This window comes from Anomaloglossus baeobatrachus, chromosome 2 (assembly GCF_048569485.1).
Source record: "Anomaloglossus baeobatrachus isolate aAnoBae1 chromosome 2, aAnoBae1.hap1, whole genome shotgun sequence".
In the NCBI taxonomy this organism is placed as follows: domain Eukaryota; kingdom Metazoa; phylum Chordata; class Amphibia; order Anura; family Aromobatidae; genus Anomaloglossus; species Anomaloglossus baeobatrachus.
In genome coordinates, this window is record NC_134354.1 from 679,227,465 (window position 1) to 679,247,118 (window position 19,654).

The following is a 19,654-nucleotide window of genomic DNA, read 5'->3' on the forward strand; positions in this document are numbered from 1 at the left end:
ATTCATCAAGCACGGGTGGCACCTGACCAAACTGGCACTATGCCATGGTTACTTTTATATTGATATTGTATACATAAAACAAATACAGTATAGTTTTTCCACTTTGAACCTTTTTTTAGTTTAAAGGTTTTCTTTGTAAAAATAACAAAATCAGCATTACACCCTAGGCATTCTATCATTGCCCCTCCATTGCTGAACCTAATCTTTGCTTTAGTAGCTTCTGCATTGGCATCATGACTGACTGCTGCACACACATCACATGGCTCAGCACCAGTCATGGCGATGTGGATGGCACGAGAGATTTGAGCTTGTAGTTTGGCTGCAGCGGTCACAGACTACATTCAGTGATGTCACTACTACAGCCATGTCTAAACAGCGGTGGACACTCCACAATGGAGTGAGGTGGATTTTGTATTTTTTTTTTTTTTTTTTTTTTTTACACAAAGCATGCCAGGAAAAATTATAAAACATTGAAGTTGGAAAAAATCTTTACTCATATATTTACATACTCTTTAGCTTAAATTGAAAAGTAATTTTAATTTTGTTAAATTAATTGCACTCAGGTATGTATTTTTATACTGAAACGCGCTGCACTTTGGAAAAACATTGTTTGCACAGCCCTGCCGGGGACTATAGGGAGAGAACGGACTAGTCCAATCCAGTCCCCGGTTGGCTTCTCCTCAATCTGCACAATTTTACTGACAGGTCTGACCCTGACATAAGAGAGGATTCTCATTCAACAGGATGGGGGCAGGGGAAGCCGGTCGGGGACTGCATTGGTCTAATCAGGACTCTCCCTATAGTCCCTTATGGTCAAACTATAATTTCTCTGAAATGCGAAGACTAAGGCCCCCTTCACACGTCAGTGATTCTGGTACGTTTGTGCTTTTTTTTTAAACGTACCAGAATCACTGACATACGCGGACCCATTATAATCGATGGGTCTGCTCACACATCAGTGATTTTTCACTGAACATGTCTCCGTGCAGCGTACACCCGTAGCTGTGTTTCTGCATGGAGACAAGTCAGTTTTTTTCTGCCATCACTGATGACCCACGGACCACACTATGGTGTGATCCGTGAAACACGTACCAGAAAATCACAGACATATTAAATATTAAATATTTTCAACTTACCTTGACTGTGATTCGCTCTGCAGCCTCCGCTCTCAGCAGCTCCTGCCTGGCTCATGAATATTCATGAGAGCAGGAACAGCCGACCAGGAAGTAGCTGCTGAGAGCGGTGGGTGGACGCTGCAGAACCAGAGACTTCAGCACCATGGACAGCAGTAGTGAAGGCAGGTGAGTAATGTCCATATGCAATCACGGATCACGGATTGTACATGGACAACCCACGTGTGCCGTGAATCACAGAACACGGAGGGACATGTACGTGTTTTACACGTCAGTGAAGAACGTCAGTGTTTTTCATTGACGTGTGAAACGGGCCTTAGGGGTACTTTACATGCTGCGACATCGCTACCGATATATATCGTTGGGGTCTCGTCGTTAGTGACGCACATCTGGCGCCGGTAGCAACATCGCAGCGTGTAACACTAATGAGCAACGATCGCAAAATCGTTCCAAAACGGTGATCGTTGACACATTGTTCATTTCCGTAATATCGCTGCTGCCACCGGTACGATGTTGTTCAACGTTCCTGCGGCATCACACATCGCTATGTGTGACACCGCAGGAGCGACAAACATCTCCTTACCTGCGTCCACTGGCAATGCGGAAGGATGAGGTGGGTGGGATGTTACGTCCCGCTCATCTCCGCCCCTCCGCTTCTATTGGCCAGCTGCTTAGTGATGCCGCAGTGACGTCGCTATGACGCCGAACGCACCTCCCCCTTGAGGGAGGGATTGTTCGGCGGTCACAGCGACGTTACTGACCAGGTATGTGCGTGTGACGCTGCCGTAGCAATAATGTTCGCTAAGGCAGCGAGCACCAAATATAATACGAACGACAGGGGCGGGTGCTATCGCGCTTGACATCGCTAGCAATCGCTAGCAATGACGCAGCGTGTAAAGTACCCTTAAGGATATGTCTATCCAAAATGTGTAAGAATTACATTTTTCTTAATATGTGCACATTCTGTCATTGTTTTTATACTTTATAATTAAAGGCTAAGTTCTAACTAAGTTCTAACTACTTTCTCTTTAACATTATTGTTGATGTTTCACATACATTATATGTTTGATGCAAAGAGAAGATTCTCTTGGATCCAAATATCTATATATTCCAGTGATGGAAATATCTAACATCTGTAATGTAGTTCTGTTTTATTACATCTATATCATATATATGAGAAAATATTTTTACTTGCATCTCAAAAAAACACTAAATTTAACAATGAGCCCCTATTAGCTTATTAAAGTGAACCTGTCAGGTGCAATATGCACCCAGAACCATGAGCAGTTCTGGGTGTTTATTGCTAATCATTGCCTAACCGTCCCTGTATACACTAGCATAGATGAAGAGAGCTTTAGAAAAAGTATTTCTAAAGATCCTTTATGATATGCTAATGAGTGAGGGGACTAGTCGTGAGGATCTCACCTGTTTGGTGTTTGCTCTTGCCTTGGCCTCCTCCTCCATTGTTACTGGTGGCGCCTCCACCACACAGGTTGTTGTAGTCACCGCAGCAGTTGTCGTGCTTTTCACATTTTCGGTTACAGTGACAGGGATTTCTCTTGTTAAATCTTTCTCCACATCTTCCTTGACAGGAAGAATCTGCAGTGATGTAAAGCATATAAGCTGTGATGATTTTATACTATCCCATATGTCTACACATTATATATACATGGATATGCATGGAATCTCAGATTTCCATCAAGTGCCATTGAATTTGAATGGAGTGTCAGGCGGCAGGCTCCATTCTCCACTCTTCCTAGAGAAGGTATTGTAATATATTTATTATTGTGTAGGTCCTGCTCGTGCTCCCTAGAAGAGTACATTTTTGCTTCCGGTAGCTGCACTTCCAGTAAGGCAGCTGGATAGCATTGTAAGGCTACTAACCTGCAGATTAACCCTTTATCTGTAGATTAAAGGGTGCTTTACACGCTGCGACATCGCTAGCGATTGCTAGCGATGTCGCATGCGATTGCACCCGCCCCCGTCATTGTAACGATATGTGGTGAACGCTGCCGTAGTGAGGATTATCGTCACACGAACATACCTGGGCAGCGACGTCGCTGTGACGGCCAAACAATCCCTCCCTCAAGGGGGAGGTGCGTTCAGCGTCACAGCAACGTCACCGCGACATCACTAATATAAGCGGAGGGGCGGAGATGAGCAGGACCTAACATCCCGCCCACCTCCTTCCTTCCACATTGCCGGTGGAGACAGGTAAGGAGATGTTCGTCGCTCCTGCGGTGTCACACAATACGATGTGTGGTGCCGCAGGAACAAAGAACAACATCGTACCGGCAGCAGCAACGATATTAAAGGGCACGTTACACAATACGATATATCTTACGATAGGTCACGTCGGTAGTGACGCACATCCAGCATCGTTTGACATATCGTAGCGTGTGACAGCTACGAGCGAGTGTGATCGTGCAAAAATGCTCACCTTATCGTTGATGTTTGACACGTCACTCATTTTCTAAAAATCGAACGTCTTTCTGCGCGCCGGTTGTTCATTGTTCCCGAGGCAACACACATCGCTCTCTGTGACACCCCGGGAACGATGAATTGCAGTTTACCTGCATCCCGCCTGCAATGCGGAAGGAAGGAAGTGGGCGGGATGTTTACGTCCCACTCATCTCCGCTTCTATTGGCCCGTCGCTGTGTGACGTCGCTGTGACGCCGAACGTCTCTCCCCCTTCAGGAAGTGGATGTTCGCCGCCCACAGCAAGGTCGTTTGGAAGGTAAGAACGTGTGACGGGGGGCTACGACTTTGTGCGACACGGGCAAGAAATTGCCCGTGACGCACAAACAATGGGGGCGGGTGCGATCGCACGAGAAATTGCAGCGTGTAAATCAGGCTTAAGGAAATGAACGACATGTCAACGAGCAACGATTTTTCACATTTTTTGCGCTCGTTGATCGTCGCTCATTTGTGTTACATGCTGCGATGCGGTAACGGCGCCGGATGTGCATCACTAACGACGTGACCTCGACGATATATCGTTACCCATATCGCAGCGTGTAAAGCCCCCTTTAGGCTGGGTTCAGACAAGCGTATATCATCCGATGATTTTCATCAGACGAGATATGCTAATGACACTTGGCTCAAACTCTGCTATGTGCATCAACCAAGTGTCATCTACTGTACTCCAATTTTCTTGCATGTGAGAATCAGATCACAGATGAGGAGAAGATGGATTCATTTCTCCCTCTTCTCCATCCGTCTCTTCATATATCGCACTGCACTCACATGTCATCAGTACAGTCCGATGTTTTACATGCTCCCATAGATTTGTATGGCTGCGTGTGATCCAAGATACTCTGCGAAACACAACATGCTGCAATTTTTCTCTCATGATGATCCGGCATGTGTAGAAAATCGCAGATCTGCTCTGCCTCATGGAATAACACTGGTCAGAATACAATATGAGATTTTCTTGCATTGCGGTCATGTGATTGATACGCACGTGTGACCCAGGCCTAGTCTATATCTGCAGATTAACTCTGCATGTTACTAACCTTTGAAGGAATGGCAGGTCCCTTTAAGATCTGGGGAATTTGGAGACCAATCACCACCTTGAACTCTTTATCATGTCCAACAAATCATTTCTGAACTATTTTTTATACTTTGGCAGGGCATATGTGTCGCCCAGGGATAGGGGGTACTCAGATCTGGGCCAAGGGGTCACTTCTGTAGGTATCACGGTGGCGTGACCCGGTCTGTGATCCCAGGCTCCACAACCAAAAAGGGGGATTATATACAGGGGAATTTGTAAGTCTATGATCCGTGACGCCACCCGTGGTGTGCGGTGAGGTAATGGAGCACCACCACTGCTGGTCAAAGCATCCCGGGTATGGTGATGGGCAGCAAGGTGGTGATTTTCCCTCCACGGGTATGGTGTTGATGTCCCGGGACCCTGGTGTAGTGGATTGGGGAGTGACGGGTGCAGTCCACGGCTTGGACCGGGTGGTGCAGGAATACTCACAGTATAAAGCAATAACTGACACGAGTCCAGGAATTAACCAAGCTGCTGGTAACTGGTGCCCACGGCTGCTGTGAGGACGGGTCCCACACCCGTGTGTGTAATTCAGGTACTCTTCTCCTGCCTGAGGTCTGTGTCTGCTTCGTACACAGGTCAGGACTGGGTCCCAACAGTCGGCACCGGGGGGGCCACTACCCTCTCCCGGTCCACTTCGGGTCTCACAAGCGGCTGGCCTATTCCTGAGGCCCTTACTGCCACTTTTCCTAGCTCCACACAGGAGCTGCTTCCAGACTTCTCTCTTCCTGCAAACTGACTACAGCTCAAACTCTGCTCTACCCTTTCTAAGCTCCTCTCGCACCCCTCCCTTTTTCCTGGGGAGGGGGTGAGTAGGGCCTGATTGGCTGGTGTGTATCTGTGTGGGAAACTCCCCAAGGGAGAGTGAGATCTGCACCAAAAAGATGGATGCAGACCTCTGTGACACCCTGGTTTTGCCAGGGTGGCACACATATCATTTTGCTAAGAGACAGCACTGCCATAAGTAATATTGTTATATAGTATAGGTAGGTGGTATGTGCCAGCGCCCAAGGTTATAAAGCACTACATACATTGCCCATTGTATGACTCTCTTATCTGGAGCCAACTCTTAGCGCTGCTTTACACGCAGTGACATCGCTAGCGATGTCGCTCGTGAAAGCACCCGCTCCCATCGTTTGTGCGTGATGGGCAAATCGCTGCCCGTGGTGCACAATATCGCTGGTACGCGTCACACGTACTTACCTTCCTAGCGACGTCGCTGTGGCCGGTGAACAACCTCTTTTCTAAGGGGGCGGTTCGTGCGGAGTCACAGCGACGTCACACGGGAGGCGTCCAATAGAAGCAGAGGGGCGGAGAGCAGCTGCATGAAAGTCATGCCCACCTTGTTGCCGGAGGACACAGGTATGTTATTGTTCGTCGTTCCTGGGGTGTCACACGTAGTGATGTGTGCTGCCTCAGGAATGACGAACAACCTGCGTCCAAAAGCAGTAACGATATTTGGGAAATGAACGACATGTCAACAATCAACGATATGGTAAGTATTTTGCATAGTTAGCGGTCGCTCGTACGTGTCACACGCAACGACGTCGCTAACGAGGCCGGATGTGCGTCACGAATTCCGTAACCCCAACGACATCTGGTTAGCGATATCGTTGCATGTAGTGGGGCCTTTAGCTTCCATAACAAACCTTCTTCCATTTGGTTCAGATGTGATGGTTATGTGATCACTGTTTGTAGTTTCGGCATTGGAGAAAGATCATGATAAGGGTCCTATGGTGTGTGGCTATGCATTGTCACACACACTGTGAGCTCTATACATAATGCAGCAATTTTTTCTACAGCAGCTCTTGTGTGGAATTGGACCAGATGGACTTGAATTTGCTCCCCATTTGCATTAATGAAAAAATTCAGCATGCAGTAGTACCTGATTTATCTTTGGAATGAGCCTTGTGTAACTTAGAATTGGCATCTGTTGAAATAAAAGAGCACAATGAAAAATGAGCAAATACTTAAAGCACCACTGAAGCGTATTTATTTATTTTACCATTGGAGTGGCACTTCTAATCTAAAGCGGGGTTTACACGCTACGATATCGTTAATGAATTATCATCGGGGTCACGGTGTTTGTGACGCACGTCCGGCTTCATTAATGATATCACAGTGTGTGACACTTTTGAGCGACCTTAAACGATCGCAAAAGCGGTCAAAATAGTTTGCCGCGGAAAGTTCTTCCTGAACCAAAAAAAATCGTTTTTTGCTTATTAGCGATGTTGTTCCTCGTTCCTGCGGCAGCATACATCGCTGTGTTTGACACCGCAGGAGCGATGAACATCTCCTTACCTGCCTCCACTGGCAATGCGGAAGGAAGGAGGTGGGCGGGATGTTACGTCCCACTCATCTCCACCCCTCTGCTTCTATTCGACGCCTGCCATGTGACGCCGCATGAACCTCCCCCTTAGAAAGGAGGCGGTTCGCCGGCCAGAGCTTCGTCGCATAGCAGGTATGTGCGTGTGACGCTGCCGTAGCGATAATGTTCGCTACGGCAGCGATCACACAATATCACACGTACGACGGGGGCGGGTGCTATCGTGCTCGACATCGCTAGCCGATGCTAGCGATTTCTCAGCGTGTAAACCCCGCTTAAGTCCCCTGACCCCTGTGTTTTATCCACCCTTGAGCATCTTAATCTTCTATCCCCGCTACTTCAATTTGTATCTGGCGATTTGCACTCTCCAACATTTCATGGAGCGCGCAGGAGGTCACAATTCAATGAAAGTCTATGAGAGCCTCGTTTTGGCCTTGTTGTGGCTCTCATAGATTTGCATTCAGAGATTGTGACATAAATTCTGATTTCTGGACAGACAGAAGCTGCGGTCACAAAATGTATGATGTCGAAACGAGGTGAAAACGCTGGAGGATGAGTATAAGACTGGGGCAGGGACCTTAGATTAAAAGTACCACTCCAGCCCTGAAAAAAAAAAACGTCTGCAATGATGCTTTAAGGCAAAAAACATTTTATATAAAACAATCAAGCTCAGTAATAAAGTGAATCAAGACACTAGAAATGTATTAGTGAGCAGGATTAGTAATGCAGCGTTACCTGGACTGTCATGATGAGTTACTTCATTCAGTTCAGGGTCAATATCTGTGAAATGAAAAAGCAGGAGATCAGTAAGTTCTTTACTATGTATACAGTCATGTCAAAGTATTTCTTAATATTTCACTGCTATTGCCCTAATATAGAGATGACCGGACCCGTGGTAGTTCGGTTTTTCAGATTCAGCCGGACTTTAGATAAATTTGACTTGACCTGAACTCCAATGCAAGTCACTGATTGGGCAGTTCTGGTCTCTGCCCACATGGGGCCAAAAACATCACTTCTGGGGGTGGGCAGGGTTTTCCCAATTTTTGTTGGTGCACAGTACATCTGATCATGCTGTTGTTACCCCCAGTGCAAGTCAATCAAACACTGCAAGCGGCTCACACCGGCCGAGCACCAAGCGTACCCAAGCACCGAGTGTACCCGAGCACAGCAATGTTAGCACGAGTGGTGTTCATACATAAAGCTCTTGAACTCCAAACTCGAATGCTGGTTTTTTTTTTTGTAAAGTTTGTGATGAACCTTGGGTTCGCTCATCTTCCCTAATACACAACTTTTTGCACCACGCAAGAGGATGATTAGAGCGGTGATTGCGGCAGAATCGGTGTTGGCAATAACATAACCGGCAGCCTGCAGCCACAGCTGGGATCAGATTTATCTCTAATATGGTCAGTTTAACGTCCCAGATGCTGTAGTTAATAATGAACGCAACCTATATGTGGATGTTCAGATGGGATATTGTCGCTCTGTAAGCCTACAAATGCTAAGTCCTGATATGGTTACAGGGTATAACTAATCGCCCAATATGTCTGTGATGAGCGCTCCTCAAGAGATTAGATTGCCTGTCATTTTACACTGTCTGGGACAGGAGGGCAGAATGGTCTGGCGGAGGAAGGAATAGTTTTTTTTTGGGGGGGGTGGGCAATCCACTAAAGTATTTTTGTCGGAAAACAAGGGTAAAATACTTTGACACAACAATTTTTCGACTTTTGTCATTTTCACGCCAGTTTAAAGCAGCTCCGCCAAAATGGGAAGAGCTGGTGATGTGCTGGGGCAGGATGGGGTGCTTGTGTAATTTAAGGGGAATTGTCACCAGATTTTTTCGCCCCCACATGAGCGGCATAATTTAGAGACAGAGAGTCTGCTTCCAGCGATGTGTCACTTCCTGAGCTGTTTGCTATCGTTTTGATAAAAAAACAATGTTTTCTCTGCTGCAGATCTATCAGTTAGGCCTCCGACACACTGTGTGTGCCATTTTTTACACGGACCGGAGACACGTGCACACGAGGACCTAGGTAATCCCTATGGTTAGGAGAGACGTAAGTATTTTGGAACGGAACATGTGTCTGCTCCATACTTACGTGTCTCCGTGTGTTAAAAACGCTGACATGTCAGTGTTGCTCCGGCAGCACGGGTGTCACACGGCCCGCACCCGTACCACACGGATGTAGTGTGGATGCGGTCCCGTGTGACACGCGCCGGAGAAAACACACGGCAGAGTAAAAAAAAAAAAATCGTTACTCACCTTTTCCAGCCCTCCTGTCTCTGCCGCCGCTGTAACTTGCTGCCGACCGCCGCTCATTATATTCATTTAATATTCACTTCACTGCGGCCGGCAGCAAAAGGCGGGGAGACGGCAGGGCTGGAGACCGAAGATCAGCACCACGGACAGCAGGAAGGACCACGTGAGTATGCAAATTACCGGTTCTCCGTGTGTTATCGCGGATAGCACACGGATAACACACGTGGCCCACACGTACCAGAGACACGTACTTACCTACACGCAACACGCAGAGTAAATACGTGTCTCGCACCACGTGCGTGATTTTCATGTGAGTGTGTCGTAGGCCTTATACAGAGCTCATTAATATGGGAGCCAGTGGGAGGTGAGTGCGCAGCTCCTCTCACTGCGTGCTGGTACTGTGTGGTGGCCGCTGTTGTGGTGGGACCTGGAGCCATGGGGCTTCGCCTTGCAGCATGGGCGCTGTAAGGCACCAGGTCACCTGCTCTGATGGTGCTTTGTCGCTGCAGCATTAGTTAGTGCACAGTGCCACACTATAAGGTTTAGGATAGGGACCCACTGAGAGGTTCGCCGTGACGTGGCAGTGGGCTAAATACAATCTTATCAGAATGGTAACAAAGAACCTCATGTTCTATTATTTAATTTTTTGCCTAACGGCTTTAGATCATTGTATTTTTGGGATGTGCGATCCATGTCTTTTTCTTCAAAGTGTGTTAGAGCTCATTAATATACTGGCAGCACGCCAAGTAGTCCTCCAATGATAATCTCCTGCTGATTTAACAGTGATTCTATTAAAACTACACTAAGCAGCCCAGTAAGTGACAAATCACTGGAATCAGGATCTCTACCCCTACATTATGCGGCTCTCAGATTAGGTGGCAAAAACCTGGTAACAGATTCCCTTTAACAAAAGTCCCAGCTTTTTTAATGCCAGAACTGCTACAGAATTTAGTAACACTTCCAGCGAGGCACACAGTGAAAGCATGCACTGAATTCGTATAGTGACATGCGCCTCTCAATAAATTTGGCGCATTGTACTCCAGCGAGCCGTCATTAAGACTGGCCTGTGCCGTGCTAGTCCGAATGAATCGGACCATTTTTTATTGGTGCATGATATCACACCAATCCGATGTGATACAGTAGATCCTACTAATTTCTCCCCTCTTAGTAATCTCAGAAAGGCTCAAACGTTGGCAGTACATGGCCCTGTGCCCACGGGAGAAGACACCTGCGGAATATTCCACAGCTATGTGTTATTTCGGATTTCAGCAGAATTGTTGCGGTAAACCTGCGGAAAACGTGCGGAGTTTGGGCGTTATTCCTGTGGATTCCCCCCCTCCTGTATCTACATAGTAGAAAGGCAGGAAATCCGCATGAATTAACATGCAGTTCTTTTGCGGCTGCGGGAAATCCACACCATTTTCCATAGGTGCAAATTCCACAGCACTCCCCAAATCCCATAGGATAACATGGGGAGTGTCTGTACTTGGCCAAACCGGTGGACTTATCTGGAAAATCTAGAAAATCCGCAGGTTTTCCGCTCCAAAATCCGCAAGTATTTTCTCCCATGGGCACAGGGCCTATCAGTACACCAGTCCTCATCACTCTCTTCACTCGCTGGTATTGACAGCAGCATCATTTCTTTTTCTTTTACCATTGAGATCAACATATGACTGAATGATAAAATTGGTAGACACTGATGTCAATTTAAGAGCCAAACAATATACTGCCATAGCTGCCAATGAGATTTAATTTAAGTCAGTCCATAATTTAGGAAAAATGTTGGGTTTATTATGGAGAAACTCTCAGATGTGATGGGGTAGGGGGTGACCATATCCTTGCAGGAGGAATTAAATATTCTATTTAGGCTGCTTTCACACTACGTTTTTTTAACATGCGTCATGAACGTTTTTTTAACGCAAAAACGGATCCAGTGCAAATGCGTTTTCATTTCAATGCATTTGCAATGGACTCGCGTCATCATGCGTTCACCTGCGTTTGCGTGTGTTATAGTGAGGATCCAGGAACTTGCAGTTTTTTAACTTTTTTCGAAAACGCTACTTGTAGCGTTTTTGAGCTGCGTCCAAATACTGTTTTTCACTGGATCCTGACTATACCGCACGCAAACGCATGAGAATGCTGGCATGCTGATAGACAGGATCCTGCTTGCTCTACTGAGCATGACCAGAAACCAGCCTGGCGTGATCAGTCTCTCTCTCCCCCTCCCTCTCTCCCCCTCCCTTTCTCCCCCTCCCTCTCCTCTCTCTCTCCCCCGCCTGAGAGCAGCGGACGCTCGTAACCAAGGTAAATATCGGGTAACCAAGCAAAGCGCTTCACTTAGTTACCCGATGTTTACCTTGGTTACGTGTGCAGGGAGCAGGCAGCCTGGCTTCTAGCAGCTGCGGACGCTCGTAACCAAGGTAAATATCGGGTATCGAAGCAAAGCACTTCGCCTAGTTACGCGATGTTTACCTTGGTTACGTGTGCAGGGAGCAGGCAGCCCCGCTTCTAGCAGCTGCGGACGCTCGTAACCAAGGTAAATATCGGGTATCCAAGCAAAGCACTTTGCTTAGTTACCTAATGTTTACCTTGGTTACCAGCATCCGCAGCTGTCAGATGCCGACTCCCAGTCTATCATGTTCAGTTCCCCTCACTCCCGATCACATTACTCCAGTGCCCGCCCATAAACTTCAAGTGACAGGATCCTGCAAAATAACACATGCGTTTGTATGCATTTTTCTTTGTAAAAACAGGATCCACTTTTACAGCAAAAAACCGTTCATGACGCATGTTAAAAAAACATAGTGTGAAAGCAGCCTTAGCCAAGAGCAATGTTGTCTGTACTCTTAAAGGAGCCTAAAGTATTGATAGATGGATTGGAAAGATGCTGCGATTTGAAGCCCGAAATCGCCTGTAGTATAAACATTTTAACAGATTAAGGATTATGCTATGAATCTAAGGCAGGAAAAAAAAACAGTGATATGGAAACATACTGGCTCAAAATTAAGATTACAATTCATTTCTAAAGTCCTGTAGTTCCTGCTGCTGTCCACTAGAGGGAGGAAGACTCTGTGAATAATTAACTCCTGCTGCTACGTCACTTCTGGTTGTAAAATGGCATCAGTGATCATCTTCCAGGAGAGAAACAGAAAGTCAAAGCAGAGAACAACAATAACTTGTCATTGTCAACTCTATTTTTCTATTGTAGATGGAACTTTTCAACTTTTTTGAAATGTTCTAACTAATGCAACATCTTCCCTGGGATGAGAGCATAGGATTGATAGAGAGAAGCTGTTAGGCTAGTTTCACACTTGCGTTGTGCGGCATCCGTCACATTGCGTTGTGTGACGGATGTAACGGATGCGTTGCATATAGTGGCACAACTGATGCGACGGATCCTGCAAAACAACAGAATCCGTTGTAGCTTTTTTTTCAGTTATTTACTCAACTGAGCATGTGGAGTTTTGTAAAGACGGATGCGTCACAGGAATCCATCAAATGACGGATTCCACCACCATAGGCTTCCATTATAAAAACGACGGATGCCGACGGAATCCAGCACATTGCGTTTTTTTGACGGTATGGGAAGCGCAGAACAATGCTACATGCTGCGTTCCTTCTGCCCGGCGGATACAACGCCAGGCCATCCGTCGCAATGCGTCTTCAATACAAGTCTATCGGAAACAGCGTACATCCGTTAATGGTTTGCAATGTTTCCCAAAGCGGTGGATTGCCACGGCTGCCAAACAACGCAAGTGTGAGAGTACCCTGAACTGTCAGCAGGTTTTTGCTATGTAATGTGGCAGCCGACTGGGGTAGGGACAGAGTCTGATTCCAGTGATGTATCAGTTTACTGGGTGCATCAGTCATGATGAAATCAGTTTTCCCTGCTGCAGATCTAGCAGAGCTGTGGATGTTGAGCTCTGTATAACGCCAACCATACCACAGCATTCTGTGTACATTGTATTGACAGAACGCTGCTAATCAGTGGTGGTGTGGTGACACCTAAATGTCTAGTTATAATCTGCAAAACACAAACTAGAAAGTATTCTGAGAGCTCCTACTTGCTGCTGCTCTCAGATTACATAGTAAAAACTTGCTGACAGATTCCCTTTAAAACTTGATAAGTTGTATAACACTTATTTCTTTAGTTACGTCTAAGTCTGGATCTCTAATTTCTGTAATGTAGGGGGCAAGGTTCACTGTGTGATCTGAGCCTTTACCGGATCCTGGCGCTTCAGTATCAACGCAGACATGGGGATTTACTTACAGGAGCAGATGGAGTAATCGTCGCAGCAGTCTCCGAACCTTTCGCAGTGCACATTACAATGGCAGCTGTATGACTTATCTGGTTTGTCTCCACAGCGATTTTTACATGAATTCTTACATTCTAAAAATTGGGAAACAAAAAGGAAATAAATATTAGTTTTGGTTTAGCAGAATAAATTATGTTTTCCGTAAAGCCAGTGATCCAAATATTCCTAAATTTGGAATTCGACCATGTTTTCTAATGGATTTCAATTAACCTTTTCCATATTGTTGAGGCAAAGCAAAGAAGGGCCTATATCCCAAAGACAAAAGCACGTCTGGAAAACATAGTTTTGGGGCTTATTCCACTTTGTGTTTTTTTAACAAATTGAATCAGATCTTATTAATGATACGACTTTTGTGAGCCATAATATAACTAAATGCGCACCTCTTCTGTATAGATAAGGAAGGTCCCCGTATATTCATCAGCCCTATAACGGGCATTGGTATTGTGTATACTCATCGGAGGCATACATCAGAATAAACCTTTGATGGATACCTCTCACACATGCCACGGTGCAGTATATGGTAGCATATGTCACCTACAGGTTCCAATGTTTTTTTTTTAACTACGTAACTTTGTATAGAATAGCATAGTCAACAACACATTTATTTTTCAGTATATTACAATACTGTATAAAATGGATGTCATGAGCTTTCACCACACAAGCTGTATACTTTATTACATACAGTTAGGTCCAGAAATATTTGGACAGTGACACAAGTTTTGTTATTTTAGCTGTTTACAAAAACATATTCAGAAATACAATTATATATATAATATGGGCTGAAAGTGCACACTCCCAGCTGCAATATGAGAGTTTTCACATCCAAATCGGAGAAAGGGTTTAGGAATCATAGCTCTGTAATGCATAGCCTCCTCTTTTTCAAGGGACCAAAAGTAATTGGACAAGGGACTCTAAGGGCTGCAATTAACTCTGAAGGCGTCTCCCTCGTTAACCTGTAATCAATGAAGTAGTTAAAAGGTCTGGGGTTGATTACAGGTGTGTGGTTTTGCATTTGGAAGCTGTTGCTGTGACCAGACAACATGCGGTCTAAGGAACTCTCAATTGAGGTGAAGCAGAACATCCTGAGGCTGAAAAAAAAGAAAAAATCCATCAGAGAGATAGCAGACATGCTTGGAGTAGCAAAATCAACAGTCGGGTACATTCTGAGAAAAAAGGAATTGACTGGTGAGCTTGGGAACTCAAAAAGGCCTTGGCGTCCACGGATGACAACAGTGGTGGATGATCGCCGCATACTTTCTTTGGTGAAGAAGAACCCGTTCACAACATCAACTGAAGTCCAGAACACTCTCAGTGAAGTAGGTGTATCTGTCTCTAAGTCAACAGTAAAGAGAAGACTTCATGAAAGTAAATACAAAGGGTTCACATCTAGATGCAAACCATTCATCAATTCCAAAAATAGACAGGCCAGAGTTAAATTTGCTGAAAAACACCTCATGAAGCCAGCTCAGTTCTGGAAAAGTATTCTATGGACAGATGAGACAAAGATCAACCTGTACCAGAATGATGGGAAGAAAAAAGTTTGGAGAAGAAAGGGAACGGCACATGATCCAAGGCACACCACATCCTCTGTAAAACATGGTGGAGGCAACGTGATGGCATGGGTATGCATGGCTTTCAATGGCACTGGGTCACTTGTGTTTATTGATGACATAACAGCAGACAAGAGTAGCCGGATGAATTCTGAAGTGTATCGGGATATACTTTCAGCCCAGATTCAGCCAAATGCCGCAAAGTTGATCGGACGGCGCTTCATAGTACAGATGGACAATGACCCCAAGCATACAGCTAAAGCTACCCAGGAGTTCATGAGTGCAAAAAAGTGGAACATTCTGCAATGGCCAAGTCAATCACCAGATCTTAACCCAATTGAGCATGCATTTCACTTGCTCAAATCCAGACTTAAGACGGAAAGACCCACAAACAAGCAAGACCTGAAGGCTGCGGCTGTAAAGGCCTGGCAAAGCATTAAGAAGGAGGAAACCCAGCGTTTGGTGATGTCCATGGGTTCCAGACTTAAGGCAGTGATTGCCTCCAAAGGATTTGCAACAAAATATTGAAAATAAAAATATTTTGTTTGGGTTTGGTTTATTTGTCCAATTACTTTTGACCTCCTAAAATGTGGAGTGTTTGTAAAGAAATGTGTACAATTCCTACAATTTCTATCAGATATTTTTGTTCAAACCTTCAAATTAAACGTTACAATCTGCACTTGAATTCTGTTGTAGAGGTTTCATTTCAAATCCAATGTGATGGCATGCAGAGCCCAACTCGCGAAAATTGTGTCACTGTCCAAATATTTCTGGACCTAACTGTAGATATGTTAATGCTGATGAGACCTATGCATTTTCTTTGAAAATGTATGTAGGAAAGGTTGTATAATCATTAAAGGGGTTGTCCACTACTTTTACACTGATGGCCCATCCTTCCGACAGGTCATCAATGTCTGCTCGGTCAGGATCCGATACCCCGCAACCCCACCAAACAGATGTTCTCGCTCCCGGCGGTGGCAGCAGCAGGCAGCCGTAAATGCTCAGTTCCGGAGCTGCTCTGTCTTCTGATAGTGGTCGCGGCAGGGTACTGCACATCTGCCTTATACTGATCTGAATATGAGGCGAATGTGCAGTACCTGCCCGCGGTCACTATCAAAAGACGGAGCAACTGCACAACTGAGCATTTCTAGCTGCCTGCTGCCGCAGGGACCAAGAGCAGCTGATCGGCGGGGGGTGCAGGGTGTCCCGGCAGGACCTCTGCCGATCAGACATTGATGACCTATCTTAAGGATAGGCAATCAATGTAAAAGTAGGGGATAACCTCTTTAATGAAAGTTTCCCTGCCTAACATTAAAACAAGCTTTTTAATAGTCCAGCTAGAGCTGGACTCATAAAATAAACTTAAGACTGTGCAGCTATTCTGACATGGATGTTTAAAGTAAGTACATCAGTCTCATCAGGTCTAAAATAGCTATTTCATAATGTATGCAACTTGTATTGTAAAATCTGATGTCAAATCTTTTGTAATTCAACATAACACTAGCAAATCAGACTCAATTACTGTCCAAATCTCCTGAACACAAGGGGAAAAATAAAATGTTAGAATGTTCTATATTTAGAGGTATTGTTTCAGGGTCCAACCACTCACATATGTGATTTAATCCTTCAGGTACTTGATAACTTTTTTACCTTTGGACAATCGCTTCATGGGGGTCCCCCAAGTTCCTGACAAATCTATTCACAGACTAAAAAACTCCTTAATTTCATAAAATTTAAATTTTATTAACAGAAGCAATCAGACAAAAAATACTTCCACAGTATGTAGTAAACAATCCCTTTAGTGCCAAAAAATCAATAGAGACATGTATCCCCCTTCTGATTATATCCCTATGTGTTTCCCCTATTCAGGAGCAAAAAACAAAAACAAATGTCAATTAGGCATAACAAAAAAATATCCCTAAACAGTCCTATAGTCAAGGGTCCTGCAGTCAAGATCCCTAAAGGCAACACTTTACCCTAGATTAGTTGATTCTGCGTTGACATATAGTTCTGAATATGTTGCCAATTACTATATTTGTGAGGAGGTTGTGATATTATCAACCCTCACCCCTAGTCGACCCGATGCCTTTCCCCTCCCAACAGGAGGTTCTTCAGGGGTCAGTCAAAAGCAGAATAGAAAATGATACATATACTATACAAATTATCCTCAAGTTATATAGTAGATATAGACATGATAGTTGTAATCTCCTCAAATAGAAAATGATATATATACTATACAAATCTATCCAATGACATGAAACGTGATAAAATAGTAAAATAATGTATACTCCTCACTCAGTTAAATCCCCCTGCTGTTCCATCACTGTCAGTGCAATCATCCTACTATAGGTGCTATAAGGATAACATACAGTCTACTACATTTGAAAAATTCACCCACAAAGGTCTGTGATGTGTAGTGGGTGACAGCGTACTAGGAATTAAATCACTGAGCTTGCACTCTTAATATTTTATTATCTATTTACTCACTCTTTCAGTACTTCTTAGTATCTGCTGGAATCTCAACGAGACAAACTGCCACCTATTATTTTAAGCAAGTTTTTCCATAACTCTTATTTTAAGCAAGTTTTTCCAAAACTAATTTTTTTCAAGCACTCCCCCTTCCAGTATATAACGTCTACATCCAACACTGAATATCTGTGACCCACTGAAGTAGCTGATTCAAACTCTATTCAATCCTTTCAGGGTGTAATATAAACTGTCATAAAACAAATTGCACAATACTCTGTTTCATGCTCACAAGATATATGTCTCAGTTTATACATGTCTGTTTATGTTGCTCACCCGACAGGTTCCCAAAGTCACACTCCCTTTGTACAACAGTGTAACTTATATTTTACCCTTCTTTATTTTTTACAACTAATTAGTAAAATTGTGTGTTAGATATTTAACGAGCCTCCCAACTGCTCGTTACGAGTACCGAGTACCCAAGCATAGTAGTGCACTATTGTTAAATAATTATAGGGTGACACACAGTAAACCATCCATGGTAAACTCTTGACATCTCTCATATATGAAGAATGACTTATTGTAATTTTTATTGTATAAATCAATAGTACACATGAAAATAAGCAACTTTGTCATTTGCCTTATAAGAGAAATCTGTTTCTTTCACCCTCTGTATGGATCTTTTACTCACAAGTCATGGATAAAAGCTGTAAAATGTGTTTTCAGTAAAGACACTACTGAGATAGGAGATGACAGTTGGTGCCTAAAAGACTCTATGAAAAAGGAGGGGGAGCTAAAGGCAGACACTGACATTCTACTGGAAGTTCTCTTTAAATCATAGTATCATAGTATCATAGTTTTTAAGGTTGAAGGGAGACTCTAAGTCCATCTAGTTCAACCCGTAGCCTAACATGTTGATCCAGAGGAAGGCAAAAAAAAACCCAATGTGGCAAACAAGTTCGAATGGAGAAAAAATTTCCTTCCTGACTCCACATCCGGCAATCAGACTAGTTCCCTGGATCAATACCCTGTCATAAAATCTAATATACATAACTGGTAATATTAAATTTTTCAAGAAAGGCATCCAGGCTCTGCTTAAATGTTAGTAGTGAATCACTCATTACAACATCATGCGGCAGAGAGTTCCATAGTCTCACTGCTCGTACAGTAAAGAATCCTCGTCTGTGATTATGATTAAACCTTCTTTCCTCAAGACGTAGCGGATGCCCCCGTGTTCCAGTCGCAGGCCTAGGTGTAAAAAGATCTTTGGAAAGGTCTCTGTACTGTCCCCTCATATATTTATACATTGTGATTAGATCCCCCTAAGCCTTCGTTTTTCCAAACTAAATAACCCCAAGTTTAATAACCTGTCTTGGTATTGCAGCCCACCCATTCCTCTAATAATCTTGGTCGCTCTTCTCTGCACCCTCTCCAGTTCAGCTATGTCCTTCTTATATATCGGTGACCAGAATTGTACACAGTATTCTAAGTGCGGTCGCACTAGTGACTTGTACAGAGGTAGAACTATATTTTTTTCATGAACACTTATACCTCTTTTAATACATCCCATTATTTTATTAGCCCTGGCAGCAGCTGCCTGACACTGTCCACTAAAGTGAAGTTTACCATCCACCCATACACCCAAGTCTTTTTCTGTGCCTGTTTTACCCAGTGTTCTACAATTAAGTACATAATCATAAAAGTTATTTCCTCTACCCAAGTGCATGACCTTACATTTATCTACATTAAACTTCAATTGCCACTTCTCAGCCCAATCCTCCAATTTACATAAATCTCCCTGTAATATAAAATTATCCTCCTCTGTATTCATTACTCTGCAGAGTTTAGTATCATCTGCAAATATTGAAATTCTACTCCGCATGCCCCCAACAAGGTCATTTATAAATATGTTGAAAAGAAGCGGGCCCAATACTGACCCCTGTGGTACCCCACTATGAACTGAGACCCAGTCCGAGTACGTACCATTAATAACCACCCTTTGTTTCCTATCACTGAGCCAGTTTTTAACCCAGTTACACATATTTTCCCCTA

The 19,654-nt window shown here is 44.2% G+C and overlaps 1 protein-coding gene across 1 annotated transcript in view; it reads right to left on the reverse strand.

The window, feature by feature from the left end:
* ENDOU (endonuclease, poly(U) specific) overlaps window positions 1-19,654 on the reverse strand; it is a 67,030-nt gene that overhangs the window by 30,105 nt on the left and 17,271 nt on the right. Inside the window, exons 2-5 of the mRNA XM_075337164.1 lie at window positions 13,541-13,660; window positions 7,749-7,793; window positions 6,573-6,617; window positions 2,559-2,732 (exon numbers count right to left, since the gene is read on the reverse strand). Coding sequence (XP_075193279.1) covers window positions 2,559-2,732; window positions 6,573-6,617; window positions 7,749-7,793; window positions 13,541-13,660 — 384 coding nt within the window. The remainder of the gene's footprint in view (window positions 1-2,558; window positions 2,733-6,572; window positions 6,618-7,748; window positions 7,794-13,540; window positions 13,661-19,654) is intronic.